Here is a 16,233-nt window from a genome sequence, read left to right on the forward strand (position 1 = left end):
CTGGTTTCCCGTGTGGGCCACGCAGATACACTCTCCACACTTTCTAGCCAGAGACATAGGATGGTAAATTGAGACATACACAAAGACAGGACACCTATTTTACATAAGTATGGGGACTTTAAAAAAGCTGGAAAGGAGCCAAATTAATTTACCCTCCCGGCAACGTGGCCAGTGATATTTCTAACCAAGAACTTAAATGAAAGAAAGTCCTTTTGTGAAAACCGTGTGTGGAAAATGTCAAGGTAAAGAAGGAGCAATGATGATCGCAGCTGGGATTTCATGTGCAAACAAGGGCAGCCATGTCTCCAAGCGGCCACACAAGTTTGTATTTTCTTTGTGGGCTTGGAACATACCCAAACTCACCAGAAGATGGATGTGTACACTTTTTGCTTAAGGCATATTTTTAAAACTATTTCTAAGATTAAAACTTGAGTTAAGCATAGTTTACGTTTAACGTAGGTTAATTTCCTGGATATAGATAGGAATTTGTACATCTCTGCTCTCGACCTTTACCCGCACCATCCATTCAGCTCAAAATATCCTTGTCATGATCTCCATCTCTTAATTAAAATTTTCTTTGCATTTCCAGGCTCAGCTGGAGCAGCAGCTCTGCGATGAAGCCTGACGACCACCCCGGCCAGAAGACGCCACCCTGCTCCTGAACTTGGACAGCATGCTCTGCCCTCGGAATACTCTCCTCTTCTGCTGCGTCTTCACAGGGTTCCCTGGGTCCAAGGCTAAAGCTCTTTGAGGGCAGGTTTTCTCTCTCTTCATCTTTGTGCATCACTCCACCCATGTCCCTATTATCATTGCCTGACAAACATTAGGACTCAACACATATTTGCAAAATTAAAACTAAGTAATTTGTGTAACCTTCTTAGCATAATGCTGCCACACAGTCATCTCTCCTCAAATGTAAGCAATTATTATTCAGTTAAATAATAAAATTCCATTAGCATTTGGACCCTAGCCTATGAGTTTCTGGGGTCCCTCCTCAAAAGGATATAGATATAGTTTCCAGAGTCAACATTCATGTCAATTTACTCTAGAAAATCCAATTAAATATTATAATAGAAGTTTACTTTCTAATTTCACATTAAGCAATTTTTTGTCCAGAGGTAGCAAGTTCCTTAACATAAAGGTATAGTACAATAAACTCAATTGCTGTGAATTTACACTGAAGTGAGTGCCTGTTTGGATCTCAAATGACTAGACTGCCTATAAACAGATACGTATATCATAGGAAAAGGAAGAATCATGGAAAATAAAGTGACTTACAGGTCACTGTCACTTCTGCGTCCCCAATACTCCCAGCGTACTTTACTTAAATGTAGTAGGTGCAGGATACCTACAAGCTGAACAAACTATTGGATTAACTTTAACCTGTAAGGGATTTCAGTGATGCTCTGGTCTATTGGTGCCATTTTACAAAGGATGAAACAGAGACCGCAAAATTTCAACAGGCTGTGACTACCTAACTCATTTCTGCTCCAATCAGGACTATAACCCAGGATTCTTCATCCCCAGTAGAGAATTATTTCTTCAACCAACATACAAACTAGTATTAATTGAGCACTTACTAGGTACCAGTCACTTCATATACAAGTCAAATCTTCAGGGAAAAGCCTACAAAAGATGTACTATCTCCATCTTTTAGTTACAGAAACTGAAGCTCAAAGAGCTTGAGTGTCTTCCTCAAGGCAAAGTGCTGGTAAGCGGGAGAGCTAACAGGCCAACTCCAACCCGTCTGCTTCCAAACCCCCCGCGGTCCATGTCACACCACAGGAGCATTCATTAATAGCACAAAGCGCTGACCAGAGAAGGAATGATGTGGGTCTCTCGAGAAAGCGAAAATCTTTTATCATTTTACTTTTATAAACAGGTCTTAAAAAAAAAGACCCATGTCAAAACGTGTAGCCAAATCATGTATTCATATCCAAGCTGTCTATAAAATCAGGTATGTGATTAACTTAGAGCAGGAGCCTCTTCCTGAAGGAGGCCAGATCTGAACGCTGAGCGGTGGCAGGTTACCTCGTGCTCAATGAGTCACCAGTCGCAGATTCCAGGTCTCACTAAAGGTGAGGAGGCGAGTGGGTAAGAGAAGCACCAACCCGCTACTTAAGGTAGAGCGCGGTGTGACTGGCGCATTTTACAGCACCTGCTCTGCTGCAAGTGCGTGCAGCTTCCTACGCCTCCTCTGCCACCACCTGAAATCCACCCCAAATCGCATTACTTAAAATACAGACTCCAGAATGTCTGAGTTTTTCTGTCCTACCTTAAGGCGTTTAAGACAAGCCATTCAGTGGGGTTTTGGAGTCAGATCACTCCGGGTGCTGGTCCCTGGCTTCGCCACTGACCTTGGTATCCTCTTTGCAAGTCCTGTAGCCTAACAAAGCCCCTGTTTGCTCCTCTGCGTAATGGGATAATAACATCTACTAACAGCATATTTTTGTGAAAATTAAGTGACATGAGGGGATGTAAAGCAACTGCCCAAAAGCCTGACCCAAGATGGAACTCAACTCAGTCTATTCACTAGGGGCGGATGGTAAACGTCAAGTCCCAGGACCACTGAAGGAAATGGGTATGGGAGTCAACTGGAGGTTTCCTAATGGCCAAATATGTCAAGTAGAACCAATCTGGTAACAAATCCTATAACACTATTTCCAGTAAGAAGGGGGCATGGCGGTGAAATGAAATATTTAAAATGACTCCAGCTTAAAAATATGAAAGGGATATTAGCACTGGCCACCCACCTATTACCTAACAAGAATATTTTAAGGATTATTGAGTGTGGCACTTTGAAATTCCTTGGAAATAAGGAATAAACACCCGCCGCATCACACATACAATCCACAGACAAATATATATTTTAACAAACTGAGGATACTGTGTAAATTTAGATCAGGGCCCAGCATGCCTGAGATGAGTAGGGTAGCAACAATATGTTCTTGCTTATGACACCAAGCTCATGACAAATGATTCATGCCCAGCTCCTTTCATGCCAAAAGACCCCCCCAGGTGTTCCACCAACTCTAGCAAACAGTTTCCGTCAAGCTAGACCGCAGTAGACAAGAATCACATCACACCCACAATGAGGCAAAACACTCCAGCCTTTACCCAGCCGGCCGCAGGAGTCCAACAGCTGGAGGGGGCGGGAAGAAGAGGGGAAGGAGGCGAGAGCGCCACCCAGGATACCCGGGAGCCGGGCAGCAGCTACAGTGACCACACACTGACACCCTTCATGCAGGTATGCTGGTCATCAGCAGCCTGCTCACAAAGGCTCTTAGCTAAAGGTGGGCTGAGTTCCTAGGATGTGTTGCCGGTAGCCCTGAATGAATTGGTTGGATTTACAGGGGAAGACAGCTAAATGTGAAAAAAATGAGAGCCTCTTGCTGTCTTCAGGTTTCGGTTAGTGGATTTCTAGCTCTGGGGGGAAAGTGCTGAGATGACAGTTCCAAACAGGTGCGCCGCACTTCACAATCACAATGCCCTCTTGTGTAGAACACACATAAACCGAACTTGAACTCAGGTCTCTGCTCTGCTTTTCATGCCATAAAGTTGGAGGGGGGGGGAGTTTCTCTCTACCTTTCTTCCCTTTAAAAAACATTTAAACTTTGTCTCACCTCTGAATCTGGGCCAACTTTGCTTTGGAGGACCTGGATACAGACTATTTCTCTTCCTCTACCATCTGTACATAGACACTAAAAAAACACACACACACCAAAGACCAATTTGTGTGGAAGCAGACAGGGAAGGGAGGAGCTGGGGAGGGAGGAGGTGTCCTACAAGAATGAGAGACTTAATAGAGTAGAAATCTCATTAGTTAACATGATTTGAGTGCTCCAATCTTTAATATACACCACCTTGATTATTTCCTACATTATCTCAGACTTTCCAGTGTGTCTCCCATCCAAGTCCTGACCCTAATAAGCCCTACTGGGCTTATAAGTACCGTTAAAAAAAAAAAAAAAAAGTCTGGCAGTGCTTGGCACCATTTCTTAAATGGAGTTTAAAATTTGCCAAAGATGTACTCTCCCCTTCTCGCTCTTTCCAAGATCTTTCAAGAGACGAGCTAAAGTAGAGATCTAATGGGTGAGTGATATTTTACAGCTTGAATTACATTAAAAGCTAGAAATATTTTGAGTCCAAAGTCCTTTACTCCTTGATACAACAGATCCAATATGTTTGATGTGTTTAAAATCTCCCCTTAAAGCCAGAGGCTTTGAACTAATCACTGAAAGCAGTGTAAAAGTGATTCAATTAGTTTAGGATTCAAGTTCAAACTGGGTGATTAATTTTAGTGGTTATGATGTGAAAAACAGGATAGTTAAGGTAAGCAGCGAGGCCAAGGGTCTCCAGAGCTTGAATGCAGAGGATTTGGCGTCAATTATTTGATTAAACCAGTCACGAGAACCATGTAAAAACCACAGCCTTCGTGACTCAGGCTAAACTATAGGGAACACCCTGCTGACGCTCTCAGAACAGAGACATCAATACATAATGCGATTTATCATGATTTGCCTTAATACAATTTATATGCAGGTGCCCAAGGACTCCGTAATGACAGACTATTATTTTAAAATGTTCCCAGCTTTCATTAAAAAGCTGACAATGAGAACGACTCACTGCATTGGCACTTCCCTGGGAAGGTTTCTGGCAATTACATCACAAATGAAAACATTTTGAAAGGTATCAGGCTCATAGGCTGTGCATATTACAAATGCTACAATCTCAATCACCCGATGGAAGGTGAAACTTTGATTTATTTTATTTTTTTTTTCGTTTTACCCATCCTTGGTTTTTATGATCTTCTTGTCTGCTTAATGGCAGCCTGGAGAAGTTTCCACTCTTTTAAATCCCCTTCAGTTGTTACATCAAAGCTGAATCTTTACTATTTCAGCTCACTGAAGTTTCCGGGCGCAGCTTAACCGGGAATCGCTACCTCCAATTCCAGACAGCCAGGCTTTCCCAAAAATCTAAAACCTTCCCGGACTTGGCCAACGCTCATGGACTTTCACTCCCCCCAGCGTCGGCCTCCCGGAACCCGCAACCTCTGTCGTCCCCTAGTAAAGGGAGGCTGAGTCTGTATTTGTTGTATTTGTGCCCCTCCCCAGAGGTCCGGCGATGGGGGACAACAGGGAGTTGTTGTCCCTGGGACAGATCTGATCTCCCCGGGACTGCTCATGCCAGAGAACAACCACTCATTCACAGGCTGGAAAACCCCGGCTCTCAAAACACACTGGCTGGTGCTGTGAGGAGATGCTGGAGAGTTTCCCTACTGGAACTTGCACCCCCCTGGCTCCCCAGAAACCCAGAGCACCTCACCCACGCATGTCCCTTCCCTTGTGGGGAAGAGGGGGCCAGGAGCTCTGCATGAAAAGAGGAAAATCCTCAGGGTCTTATTGATCTTACTTGCGCTCCTCCGTAAGTCTAGCAAGTAAAGGGAAAGTCACTTGAGGGAATGTCAGCCTGCCTGGAAATTTAACCCTCTCACCTCCACATTCACAACACTCTCTGACCCCTCTGCCTGGCCCTCAGGTCCATGGCACCGCACCGATGCGACCGGAGAAGCAGGGCGCGGATCTGGCTGCTCCGTTTAAGCCTCTGTTTGGGGCACGGAGAGGACTCGGATGGGTTTGGTGGGAAGCGGTGGGGGTGTTCCCTACCTAGTAGGTAACATTAACTCCTGCGAGGGGGGGGGGGGCAGACAAGACTTTAGCTTGCAGCATCCTTCCAGTCCAGAAACCCCACTTCTCCAAATTCCCCATGGCCCACACAGCCGACCTGAACCCTTTCCATTCACCCCCTGCCCTCCGTCCGTCCTACTCACGCTGCTGTTGTGGCCTGACCAGTGGACCATCGCTTGGTTGTGCGCCGAGTCGCCGGTCAGCGAGAACGTGGTGCTGGTCAGCTTCAGCTCCTCCGTCCGGAAGCGCGTGGCTCGGTCGGGGTCCCGCTCCGGGGTCCCAGGCTCCGGCGGCCCTGCGTCCCCGGGTACTCCCCGGGGTCTTCTACTCGCGCCCTCTCCTTGTTCTGCCTTCTCGGGCTCCGCTCCACTCCGTCGCCTCCGGCCAGAGCGAGGAGCGACCGCCCCGGACACGTCGGGGCCCCGGGCCCACTCCAGGGACAGCGCTCGGTCTCCGGGGGCCACTGCGAACAGGGGGCGCCCAAGGAGGGGCGGGGGCGTGGCAGGAGCCCTGCCTCGCGGCCCTTGGTGAAGGGAGCCCCCTGGGGTCGGAACCCAGCGTGGGTCCGAGCTGGGGCGCAGCGGGGGGCAGCAGGCGCCGCCGCCGCAGGCGCCCGGGGCGCAGAGGAGCAGGAGCCCCGCGCTGGCGAGGAGCGCGCCGAGCCCGGCTGGGGAGCCGCCGCCGGCGCCAACTTTTCCCATCGCGGAGCCGAGAGCGGCGGAGAGGGGTCCCGGACCGGAGGTGGCGGCGCGGGGCTCTCCGCGGCCGGCTGTGGGGGGCAGGCGCTCAGGACCCCAACTCCATCCAAGTTGGGCGGCGGAGGCGGCGCCGGGCAGGTGGCGGCTGCTCGCCCGGGCTGGGCTGGCGCCGAGCACGGGTTCGGACGGAGCGAGCCGCCGCCACGCGGGGGTGGAGCTGCACTGGAGCCGCGGGCGGAGCGGGCGCGGGCGCGGGCGCGCTGGCGGGCGACGCGGGAGGAGGCGGGGAGGGAGCAGGGCGGGCGCCGCCGGGGCTCCGGGCGCCGCGTCCCGCTCGCGAGCTGCGCCGTGCGCGGGCGGCTGCGGGGACTGGATGCGCGGCCGCCCGCCCCGCGCCGCCGCCCGCCCCGCGCCCGCGCCGCCGCCCGCCCGCCCCTCCGAGCCCGCGCGCGCCTCCCGCGGGGGCGGCCACCCCAGGGCTCGCGGAGCGGTCACTGCGCCGGGGACTTCCGATCCCTGCCTGGCTGCTTCTGTCAGTCTCTCTGGTTGCTCCCCCCTCCCCACCGGGTCTTCTCGAGTTTAGGAAACGGGGCCGGCGGGCGCCCGGTTCCCCGTCTTAGCGCCGTGAGTTGGCTCGCTGACCTTACCTGGAGCAGAGGCGGCCCAGGCCCGGGAGACGGGGGATAGGCCACCGCAGAGGGTGACGGAGTTAGGCGGCGAGCGGGGGAGGGGTGCCCATCAGGGACCACGCCGGGATCCCCGCCCTGCCCCCCAGGCGCGCGCACTGTGCGGGAACCGGTCCCCGCGGCACGTTGCGGGCCCGCAGCTCGGCTTTGCTAAGACCGCAGACGCGCTGAGGACAGGAGGGCCGGACCGTCACACCTGGGAGGAAGTGACCGCTTTATTTGGTCTGTCCTCAGTGCTTGACACAGTGCCCCACACGGTTAAAAAATAATGATAATAACAAAAGTAAATCCGATAAATATTTATTGTGTCTATTATGTATCTATTTGCAAATAAACACAGGAAGGGAGGCATGTGCTCTGTTTACCCGTGTCCTTTGAGCCTAGCCCAGAGCTTCTAACACGTGGCTGTAGACTCCTATTTGCAAACCTCAAGTCTGTGCTGGGGGCTCTGCCACTGGCTTGCTGGGGGACCTCAGACAAGCAGCAATCTCTCGGTTTCCGAGGCTTTAACATGAAGTGGTTGCATTAGAGGACCTTTAAAATTCCTTCCATCCCTGAAATTCCGTAAATGTAGGATGATAATGTCTGCCCAGCCCAGCTCCCCTGCCACTGTTCAAAAGTTCAGATGACGATTTATAGTAGGCGAATGGGCTTTGAAAATTACAAAGAACTTCTCGATCTCCAAGCCTTTTTCAAGGAGAAACTTTGCTTCTAAGGGCTGAAATACCTTCACTTTTCTTTGTAGTCTTCATGTGCCTGATAACATTTCCTTTCACACGGTAACTCTTCAATTATTCACTGAATACTTACTGATTGAATAAATGAATGCCACTGCCGAATAGTACAGTTTCCCATTTCTAATTACATTTTTGCCCGTTTTCACACCTGCAGAGTGTGAAACCTTCCTGAAAAATCTGAATTCTGAGTTTGCGATGGGACCAACTTGAAAGCAACGGAGTGAGAACGACTCTTCGGTTAATGATAACCGTTTTTGATGCTGTTCGGGAGGAATCTCTCTCATAGCAATCTAACCCAGACTTGTGTTACAAAAAATTAATTTAAATTATTGATTTTATCACCAACCCAAGGAGGGCAGGCTCTTGGCCATTAAATGTATGTACCCAAAAGGGCAAAGGAGGGTCCTTCTTGTCGTTAGAGGAGACCCAGACTGTGCTTCTAAAAGCACCTTTACTACCCACACCTGAGCCCTCCTATAAAAGCAACACTGTCTGACAGGTTGTGGCTCCTCGATGGAGGGGAGGAGAGCCAGAGGTCTTCTCTCCTTCCCAAATTGCAAGTGTTCTTTTGTCAAAGCCCAGGACAGTTGTTTTCCTCTCTTCAGAAAGCTTTGCAGGATCCCTTGCTTAATAGCTCCTTTCTATGCTCTGCTAACCTTCCCCGTGCAGGTAAGTGCGTGAGAATTCCTCCCAGAGAGGAAACCCAGATTCAAGAGTCACAACCCAAGTAAGTTCCCACCCAAATAAAGGACTAGAAAAAGTGAAATGGAAAAAAGAAGTTAGTGGATTCCAATTTTCTGGTCTTACTCTATTATTGCAAAATTTAGATATGTGGTTTCAAAATTAAGTTCTTTCTGAAGAACTGGTACAAGTAGAGCTGATTTTTTTCCTCCCTAAAGAGTTGACAACTCCCATCTTTTAAAGCACACCTATTACAATGATCCCTTTAAAGGGCAAGCGTTTGCAGCCCATTTGCTGAGAAGTCATAGAGGGCAGGCACTTTTTTACTGCCTGATTTTAATTATTCATCTGAGGAAAAGGTTACACAGATATGGATGATATTGGCTCCAAGTGTTGTTGTATTGGGCTTTTTTTTTTTTTAAACTTTTTTAAAAAGTGATTCCAGAGAGAGGAAGAGAGATGGGGAGAGAGGGAGAGAGAGAAACATCAATGATGAGAATCATCCATGGGCTGCCTCCTGCACGCCCCTACTGGGGGTGGAGCCCACAACCTGGGCATGTGCCCTGACCAGGAATCGAACCGTGACCTCCTGGTTCATAGGTTGACGCTCAACCGCTGAGCCATGCAGGACAGGCTGTATTGGATTTTTTCAATAAATTTATATCTTATGGTTCTGATCCCCATGACTTTGGTCAAGAAGCAGAAAGGGAAAGTGCCAGGAATTCCCTAAACCATCCTCTTTTTCCAGAAGACTTGGAGAAATAGGCTAATCATAGAGGAAAATGGGCTAGTCTATTTCATTGCATGCAGGAAGAAAAGAATGGCCTTGTTAATGTTTAATTACTGATGGACATATATATGTTGTCTATGTGTGGGGGAGAGAGAGAGAGAGAATGTTATATTTACGAACATTTGGACATTTAGAGCCACATGCTGATTTACGGACATGATCAATAAAGTTCAGGTGTCTTGCCCTACAAAGCAAAAATGGTCTTCCCAGAGCATAAAAAAATACCATTTTCTTGCCACTGTTGAAAACCCTTTACTGACCTACCAAAGCAAACAGAATAAACCCAGTGCTCCTCACTGCTCAGCATGGCCCTCAGGCCTGGGTGACCTGGGCCCCGCCTGTTCCCCATCACATCTGGAAGCACTCTCTCCTCACCCCTATGCCTCAGCACCTCTGGACAACCCCTTCCAACTCCTGATTTTTGCATATGCTCTTCCACTTTCCTGGAATGTCTGCCACCACCCCCCCGTGTCATAGCTGACCTCTTTTCTTTGAGACTTCCACTTTAAATGTACTTCCTTAGACTTTCCCTGACTCCCCTACCCAAGAAGAAATTCCTCTTATATTCTGTGTGTCAGTTCTTTGTTAGTTCCTTCTTAGCATATATTACAGCCTTCAATTATTTTATTTGAATGGGTTCTTTTGTTGTTAATACTCTCCACCACAGCTACATGTAGATAAAGACTGCTGCATCTCCCTCACCAATCTGTTCTTCCTCCAGTGCCTCCTTCATTGCCTGGCTCCTTGTTAGTGCTCAGTGAACAAAGACTGGCTGGCCGAGTGACACGGGTGTAGCAACCCTACCTGCACACCCTCTAGTAGTTAACACTTTGTAAATCACACACGTGCATATGCCAAAAGCCAAGCTGAACGTTTACACGTATCAGCTCATTCATCGTTTTCTTTTACAAAATTTCTCTCAGCTGAGTACTGTTGTATCATAAAGTACCACTTTACAGATTACATTAAACTACCCACAGTCACAAGGCAACTTAGCGCACGAGACAAGGTTCCAATCCAGATATTTTATTCCTAACATGCTCTTGACTTTATAGAACACTTTCTACTCCTAATTCAACTCTTAAGAGAGAACGTTTATGAATGATTTACTATGTGCCAGGTGCTATAATTAGAATCATTTTCAGTAATGTTGAGCAAGCAATTTTGGGAAAAAGCAGGTTTGTTTAGGCTGAGGGGAAAGTGTATTATCCAATTAATATTTGCTTGTATTGGGTGGAGGGGAATGTTAAAGAGAGTGGTGTATTTACTGCGCAATAATCTCACTGCATGAACACAGTAGCTGTCACAGTGGTTTTCCTTTCCCCCTTCCTTTGTTCTCTCCATAACTGATGGATATGTTGGCCTTGGCTGCACTAAATCACATTACGTGTCCCATCATTAGAACAATGGCTTTTAATAGCTCTCAAAATACTTGGTTCCCCTTGGATACAACTGAGACAAGGTATCTTGCATTTCAGATCAATTTCACGAAGAACCAAGGAAAGAAAACGGGACTACAACACGCAGACTCTTCTCATTTAAAAATCTCATCAATCTCATTGATGGGATTTTTCAAAACACTTCCCTTTAAGGTACTTTCAGGTATCAACAAATACCAGCCTAGGTCTGAATCCAGTAATTGTACCTCTTCGCATTCACCCAATCTGCCTGGCTTTCAGAGGAGGGCTTAAGCCCTCTTATCTGTAAAAAATAAGTCTATGATTATCACCTCACTCATAAGGATGTTGCAAAAGTTAATTCAATTCCATGCACCTCTTAGAGATAACAATACTGCATTGTATTTATGTAACTTCTATTTCATCAGACCTCTAAACAGCCCCCTCCCCCCTCATTTAATAAATCTTGCAGCAGCTCTAAAAGATAGGTAGGGGGCAGATTTTGCCTGCATCTTACAGAATAGAGAAGAAATTTATCTAAGGTCATAGAGTTAGAGGAAAAAAACTTGGAACCAAATCTTGTTGTCCTTTTTCCCTCCATTTATGCTCAAATCCACCCCCAATTTGTATTGATATGAATTAAAAGTCCACATTATTTTTTGTTTAGCTATTATGTATTGGTTACCCAGTTATTTCCGGTTTCAAAAAATAATTTGTATAATTAAATAGAATGAGAGAAGCATGAAATAATGTCACTGCCATTGTGTGAACTCATTACACATTTTTCCCATTCAAATAGTGATAATATGAAATAGATAAAATACTAAGTTTATTTAGAGACATATTAGACTTAAAAACACACCTTTACCAAAGGTCTTACACTGTATTTAAAATTTTCATCAGTCCTAAAATGATCTAGAAACTGTAAAAAGTAACTTTTATCATCTCTCTCTCCTGTCCTCCTCTAGTCTGTTAGTCCAACATAAAAAGGCTTTCAAGTAATAAACCCCAAAACCAACTTCATAATACTTTTTTGATTCCAGTCTCCCTGAAAGTGCAAAGAGGAAGAAACAAACTCAGCTGGAGCATATTTCACTTCTGTTTCTCTGGGAGTCCTGACTCTACAGAGGAGAGGCAACATGAGACACAGAAAGCTAGCCCCCAAAGTCTTTGAGGGCCGCTGAGATGACAACCCCAAACTCCCATATCACAAGAAGCCTTGGTTACTTCTGCCTCTTTGCCAAAGGACTAATCCCAAAATGGACGAGGCTAATGCTGGAGCCAAGTTCTGTGGATTTCTAGGGCATAACATTCCAGCTGAAGACAACTCCACAGAATGTAGAGCAGCTACTGAGATACAAGATCGCGGGGCCTTCTCTCCAGGGCACAAGAGTAACTTGCAAAGAAAAGGCAGAAACAAATCAAAGAATAACTGGCACCTTTGGGCAGACATCGACTCCCTGTGCTGTTTGCTGTTTCTCTGTTTGATCTGGACAAACAGTAGATGTACCCCAGCCCCCCGAGTCCAGATATCCCCGAGAGTACGTTAATCTCTGGTAGCCACACAGAGGGCGCTGAGGAGGAAGGGGAGAGCAAAGATCCAAGTGTGTTGGGTCTGCCTGCCTCTGGTGCTGGAGGCAGTCCGGTGTGGGGCGTAACATCCTAAACTTGGAAGCCAGATCCTAGTTTTAAATCCTATGTACGCCACGCACTAGCTGAACACCATCCCTGGACTTTCGGGTGTTGTGTCGTCTGATCTGTAAAATGGAAGTTGTGTCGCCTTCCTCATGTGAGGCTGTCCTGCGCGGCGCAGGGCAAACGCTCACACACGGCAGCTGTTGTTACAGTTATTTCCACTTCAAATACCAACTTCAGTGTCACACTCTTCTCCAATGTGCTCCCCTAGGCAGAAGACAGGTGGTTAAAACCCAGGCATTTCTTTTTTAAAAAAAACAAACACAAATTTATTTCCTTCTAGATACAACACAAAATTTAAAGACCACCCTACTCCATAAAATATGACAAGAGGATTAGAGAACGGGGTTGGAACTCAGAAGCTTCACCTCGGAAGCAAATTGAGGAGATGGAATGAATTACTGCCTTTTTAGTTTTTGCCCAGCCAGGCTCCCACCTACAAGGCGTCTGAGTTGAGCCTCACACACTTCTAGGAGGTCAATAGCGGATTGAGACTGAGTTTCAAATATGTACTGGAATTTTTTTTTGCAGCTTAAAAAATAAACTTTAAAAAAGGTCATAGGGAATCCCTTGTATAATACATGGAGTAAATGCATGCAGTTTATAACAGAGATATTATAAAGTGTGAAGACACAACCTTAGATAAGTGCCTGGGTGTAGATCCATGTTTGTTTGCCATGAGAACTGTTATTCGGAAGCGCTCAGCTACCTCGACCTGCTCAGTTATTATCCCGGGTGTGACTGTGCTCCGAGGCCTTGCATTCTGTAAAGCCAGCCGTCCTTCTGCAGCGCTAACCAGACGAGCCCGGCTAAGAATGCAGCTGGCTCATGGCCACGCTGGCGACCTCTGTCTGATAGTCAAAGCAGGTAACCAGGATCCCTTCCCTCTTTCCCTTGGCGCCCCCTACCTATCCCCACAATGGACTTTTATTATAATCATCTGCCCTGCTCATCCACTGTCTCCATTAAATTGAAATCTCCTGTAGGTTAGGGGTCCCATATGTCTTACACAGGGTGGGGCAAAAGTAGGTTTACAGTTGTTTGTATGGAAAATAATACAATAATTAATACATAATAATACAAGAATAAACTCTGTGTATCACATACTCACAACTGTAAATCTTCTCTTGCCCCATCCCTTAGCCTTAGTACCTAAACCGGTGCAGGCACAGAGTAAACATTCGGTTCAGTGTTTGTTGCACGGCTGAATGAGTGACAAAGCTGATGTTCTTATATTTTTGGTAGCCTTTCTCGATACCATCAGATAATCCTATCTAGGATGACTCACAGACACCCACCACTCGGGTCGCTCAATGCTAAATTTACACCTAAGACAAAAATAGAATCAATGAATAAAGCAATTTAGAACAAAACAGCATTATCTAAAAATGCTCATGTTTGTCTGCCTATTGCTATTAGCTGACGCTTGTTTGGAGAAGCCTGTCTAATAACAATCACAATGTTTTTTAGCACTTAAAATACTTTTAAAAATTATTTTGAACTTTCACCTACACCTATAAGACTGTCTAAATCTCAACTATATTGCTCAAGGATTTTATTTTCGCACACACAAAGATGAAGACAGAAATCTTTTTCAGCATCCCAAAGGCCTCTTGTACCCTGCCAGTCAACACCACCAATATATATCCGCTCTGACAAAGGGATGCCCACTCTGACTTCTATAAGCATAAATTAATTTGCTCTACTTGAACATATTTAATAGAATCAAACAGTATGAACTCTGTGTCTAGCTCTTCTCATTCAATATTGTGTTTGTGGTATTTATTACACATGTATCGTGTAACAGTGATTGATCCACTTACTCCATAGTATGAACATACACTTATTCATTCCACTGCTGATAAACATTTAGATAGTTTCCACTTTGGGGTTAAGAATGTAGCTGCTCCGAGAGTCACTGTGCATGTCACTTGGTAGACAGCAGCACTCATTCCTAGGGTAGAATGTTAGGCCCGGGATCAACGAGGCCAAAGACAGGATGTGTTAACTCTTACTGGATGGTGCCAGTTTTTCAATATTTGTTGCAAATAGCAATATATGAGAGGTCTAGTTATTTCACATCTTCACCAACATGTAATATTGGTTTTAAAATTTTAACCATAATGCTGAGGGTGTAGCGGTATCCCAGAGCTGGGTAATTGGCATTTTCCTGGAGAACAATGATACTGAGGTACTTTTAAAAGTACTTATTAGCCATCCGAATACCCTATTTCCTGGAGACTGTGTTCCAGGCGTTAGTCAGCTTTGAAAATATTGAGTGGTCAGTCTTTTCCTTATTGATTTGCAAGAATTCTTTACATAATCTAAATACAAATCCATTCCCATATATAATTTATATTCGATAGTAATAATATATATAATGTCCCAGTCTGTGTTTTGCTTTTCCTATATATATGCTATTTTTGATGAATATAAATTCTCAATATTTATGTAATCTAATTTATCAATTACTTCAACACATTTCTTTATGGGTAATGCTTTTTATTTTCAGTAAAAAAACACTTTTCTTAGCTCACATTGATAAATGGATTCTCATATATTTTTTGTATGCTGTAGTGTTCTATTTTTCATATTTGTCTACAATCCATCTGTAATTAATTTTTGTTTATAGTATGAGCTAAGGGTAAAATTTATATTGTTTCACTTGGATAGCAATTAGCAATTAGCAAAGCACCGTTAATTAAAAAGACCATCCTTTTCCCACTTCACTGCTGTGACATAATTATTAAAAATCAGGCAACTGTGTATGTGTGTGTTTCTGAATTTTCTAGTTTGTGAAACTCTGTACTTATGAAACACTTCCCAATTACTGGAGCTTAATAATAGATCTTGGTATCTGGTGTGAAGTCTCCTACTTAGTTCTTCCAGATTGTTAGAATTACTTTGTTAATTGAGAGAGAGAGAGAGAGAGAGAGAGAGGGAAATGCTGGTGTTTTTAATGAGATTGCATTATATCCATAAATCAATTAGGGGAAAAGTAACATCTTAAAAACATTGAGTCCTCCGACTCATGAATATATTATTTTCTTATTTAGATCTTTTTTGAGTTCTCTCTGCAATATTTATCAGTTTTCAGTGTAAAATCTCTGCCCATCTTTCAATAAATTATTCCCAGGTATTGGAGGCATTTGGTGGCACTGTGAATATTATCACTTTATCTTAATTTTCAATTAAATTTTGATAGTATGTTGAAACAAAATTCTTATATTAAATTTTGTATCTAGTGACCATGTTAATTTCACATATTGTAATATTTCTTAGATTTTAGAATTTTTATGTGCCTCAGGATATCATGTGCAAATTGAACTTCTATATCTTCAAATGGTTCTAACGTAATTTATTGCTGGTTGGTTTGGCTAGGAAGACAAATACAACATAGAATATAAATGGTGGCAGAGGGCTATGTAATATGATTGCAGTGAGCTTAGAAAACCAGACACAAAGGTTTTCTTATTTCACTATGAGCTACATTATTTATTGGGATTTTTTTTTTTTAGCAAATGACGCTATGACATTAAATAATTTTAATTTTTAGTTGGCTGACATTTTATAAACGATAAGTTTTCAATGTAGTACACACTTTCTCTGCATCTTTTGAAATGGCCCCATATTTTTCTCCTTTGTTCTGTTACCGTAAATTGATTATCAAATGTTAAACTAATCTTGCATTCTTGGAATAAATTCCACTTGAACATAATTCCACTAGAATCTATAATTCTATTTTATTGATGAATCTTATCTGCTTATAGTTTACTTAGGATTTTTACAACTCTATTCATGAGATATCTTGTCCTTTAATTTTCCTTGGGTGCATTACTGTAGCTGGATTTTGGAATCAAGG

General features: G+C 44.7%; 1 protein-coding gene across 5 annotated transcripts in view; it reads right to left on the bottom strand.

The window, feature by feature from the left end:
* SORCS1 (sortilin related VPS10 domain containing receptor 1) overlaps positions 1 to 6,603 on the bottom strand; it is a gene marked incomplete at its 5' end in the record, with an annotated part of 395,914 nt that extends 389,311 nt beyond the window's left edge. For 4 of the 5 annotated variants that reach the window (XM_081158777.1, XM_081158779.1, XM_081158780.1 and 1 more), the window contains one exon: positions 5,831 to 6,388. In XM_081158777.1, coding sequence (XP_081014903.1) covers positions 5,831 to 6,388 — 558 coding nt within the window. Of the gene's footprint in view, positions 1 to 5,830 lie in introns of all 5 variants that reach the window. The other variant, XM_081158778.1, reaches the window with a different exon arrangement.
* Between the last annotated feature and the right edge of the window lie 9,630 nt (positions 6,604 to 16,233).

Source organism: Miniopterus schreibersii (assembly GCF_964146895.1).
Source record: "Miniopterus schreibersii genome assembly, chromosome: 14".
Lineage (NCBI taxonomy): Eukaryota > Metazoa > Chordata > Mammalia > Chiroptera > Miniopteridae > Miniopterus > Miniopterus schreibersii.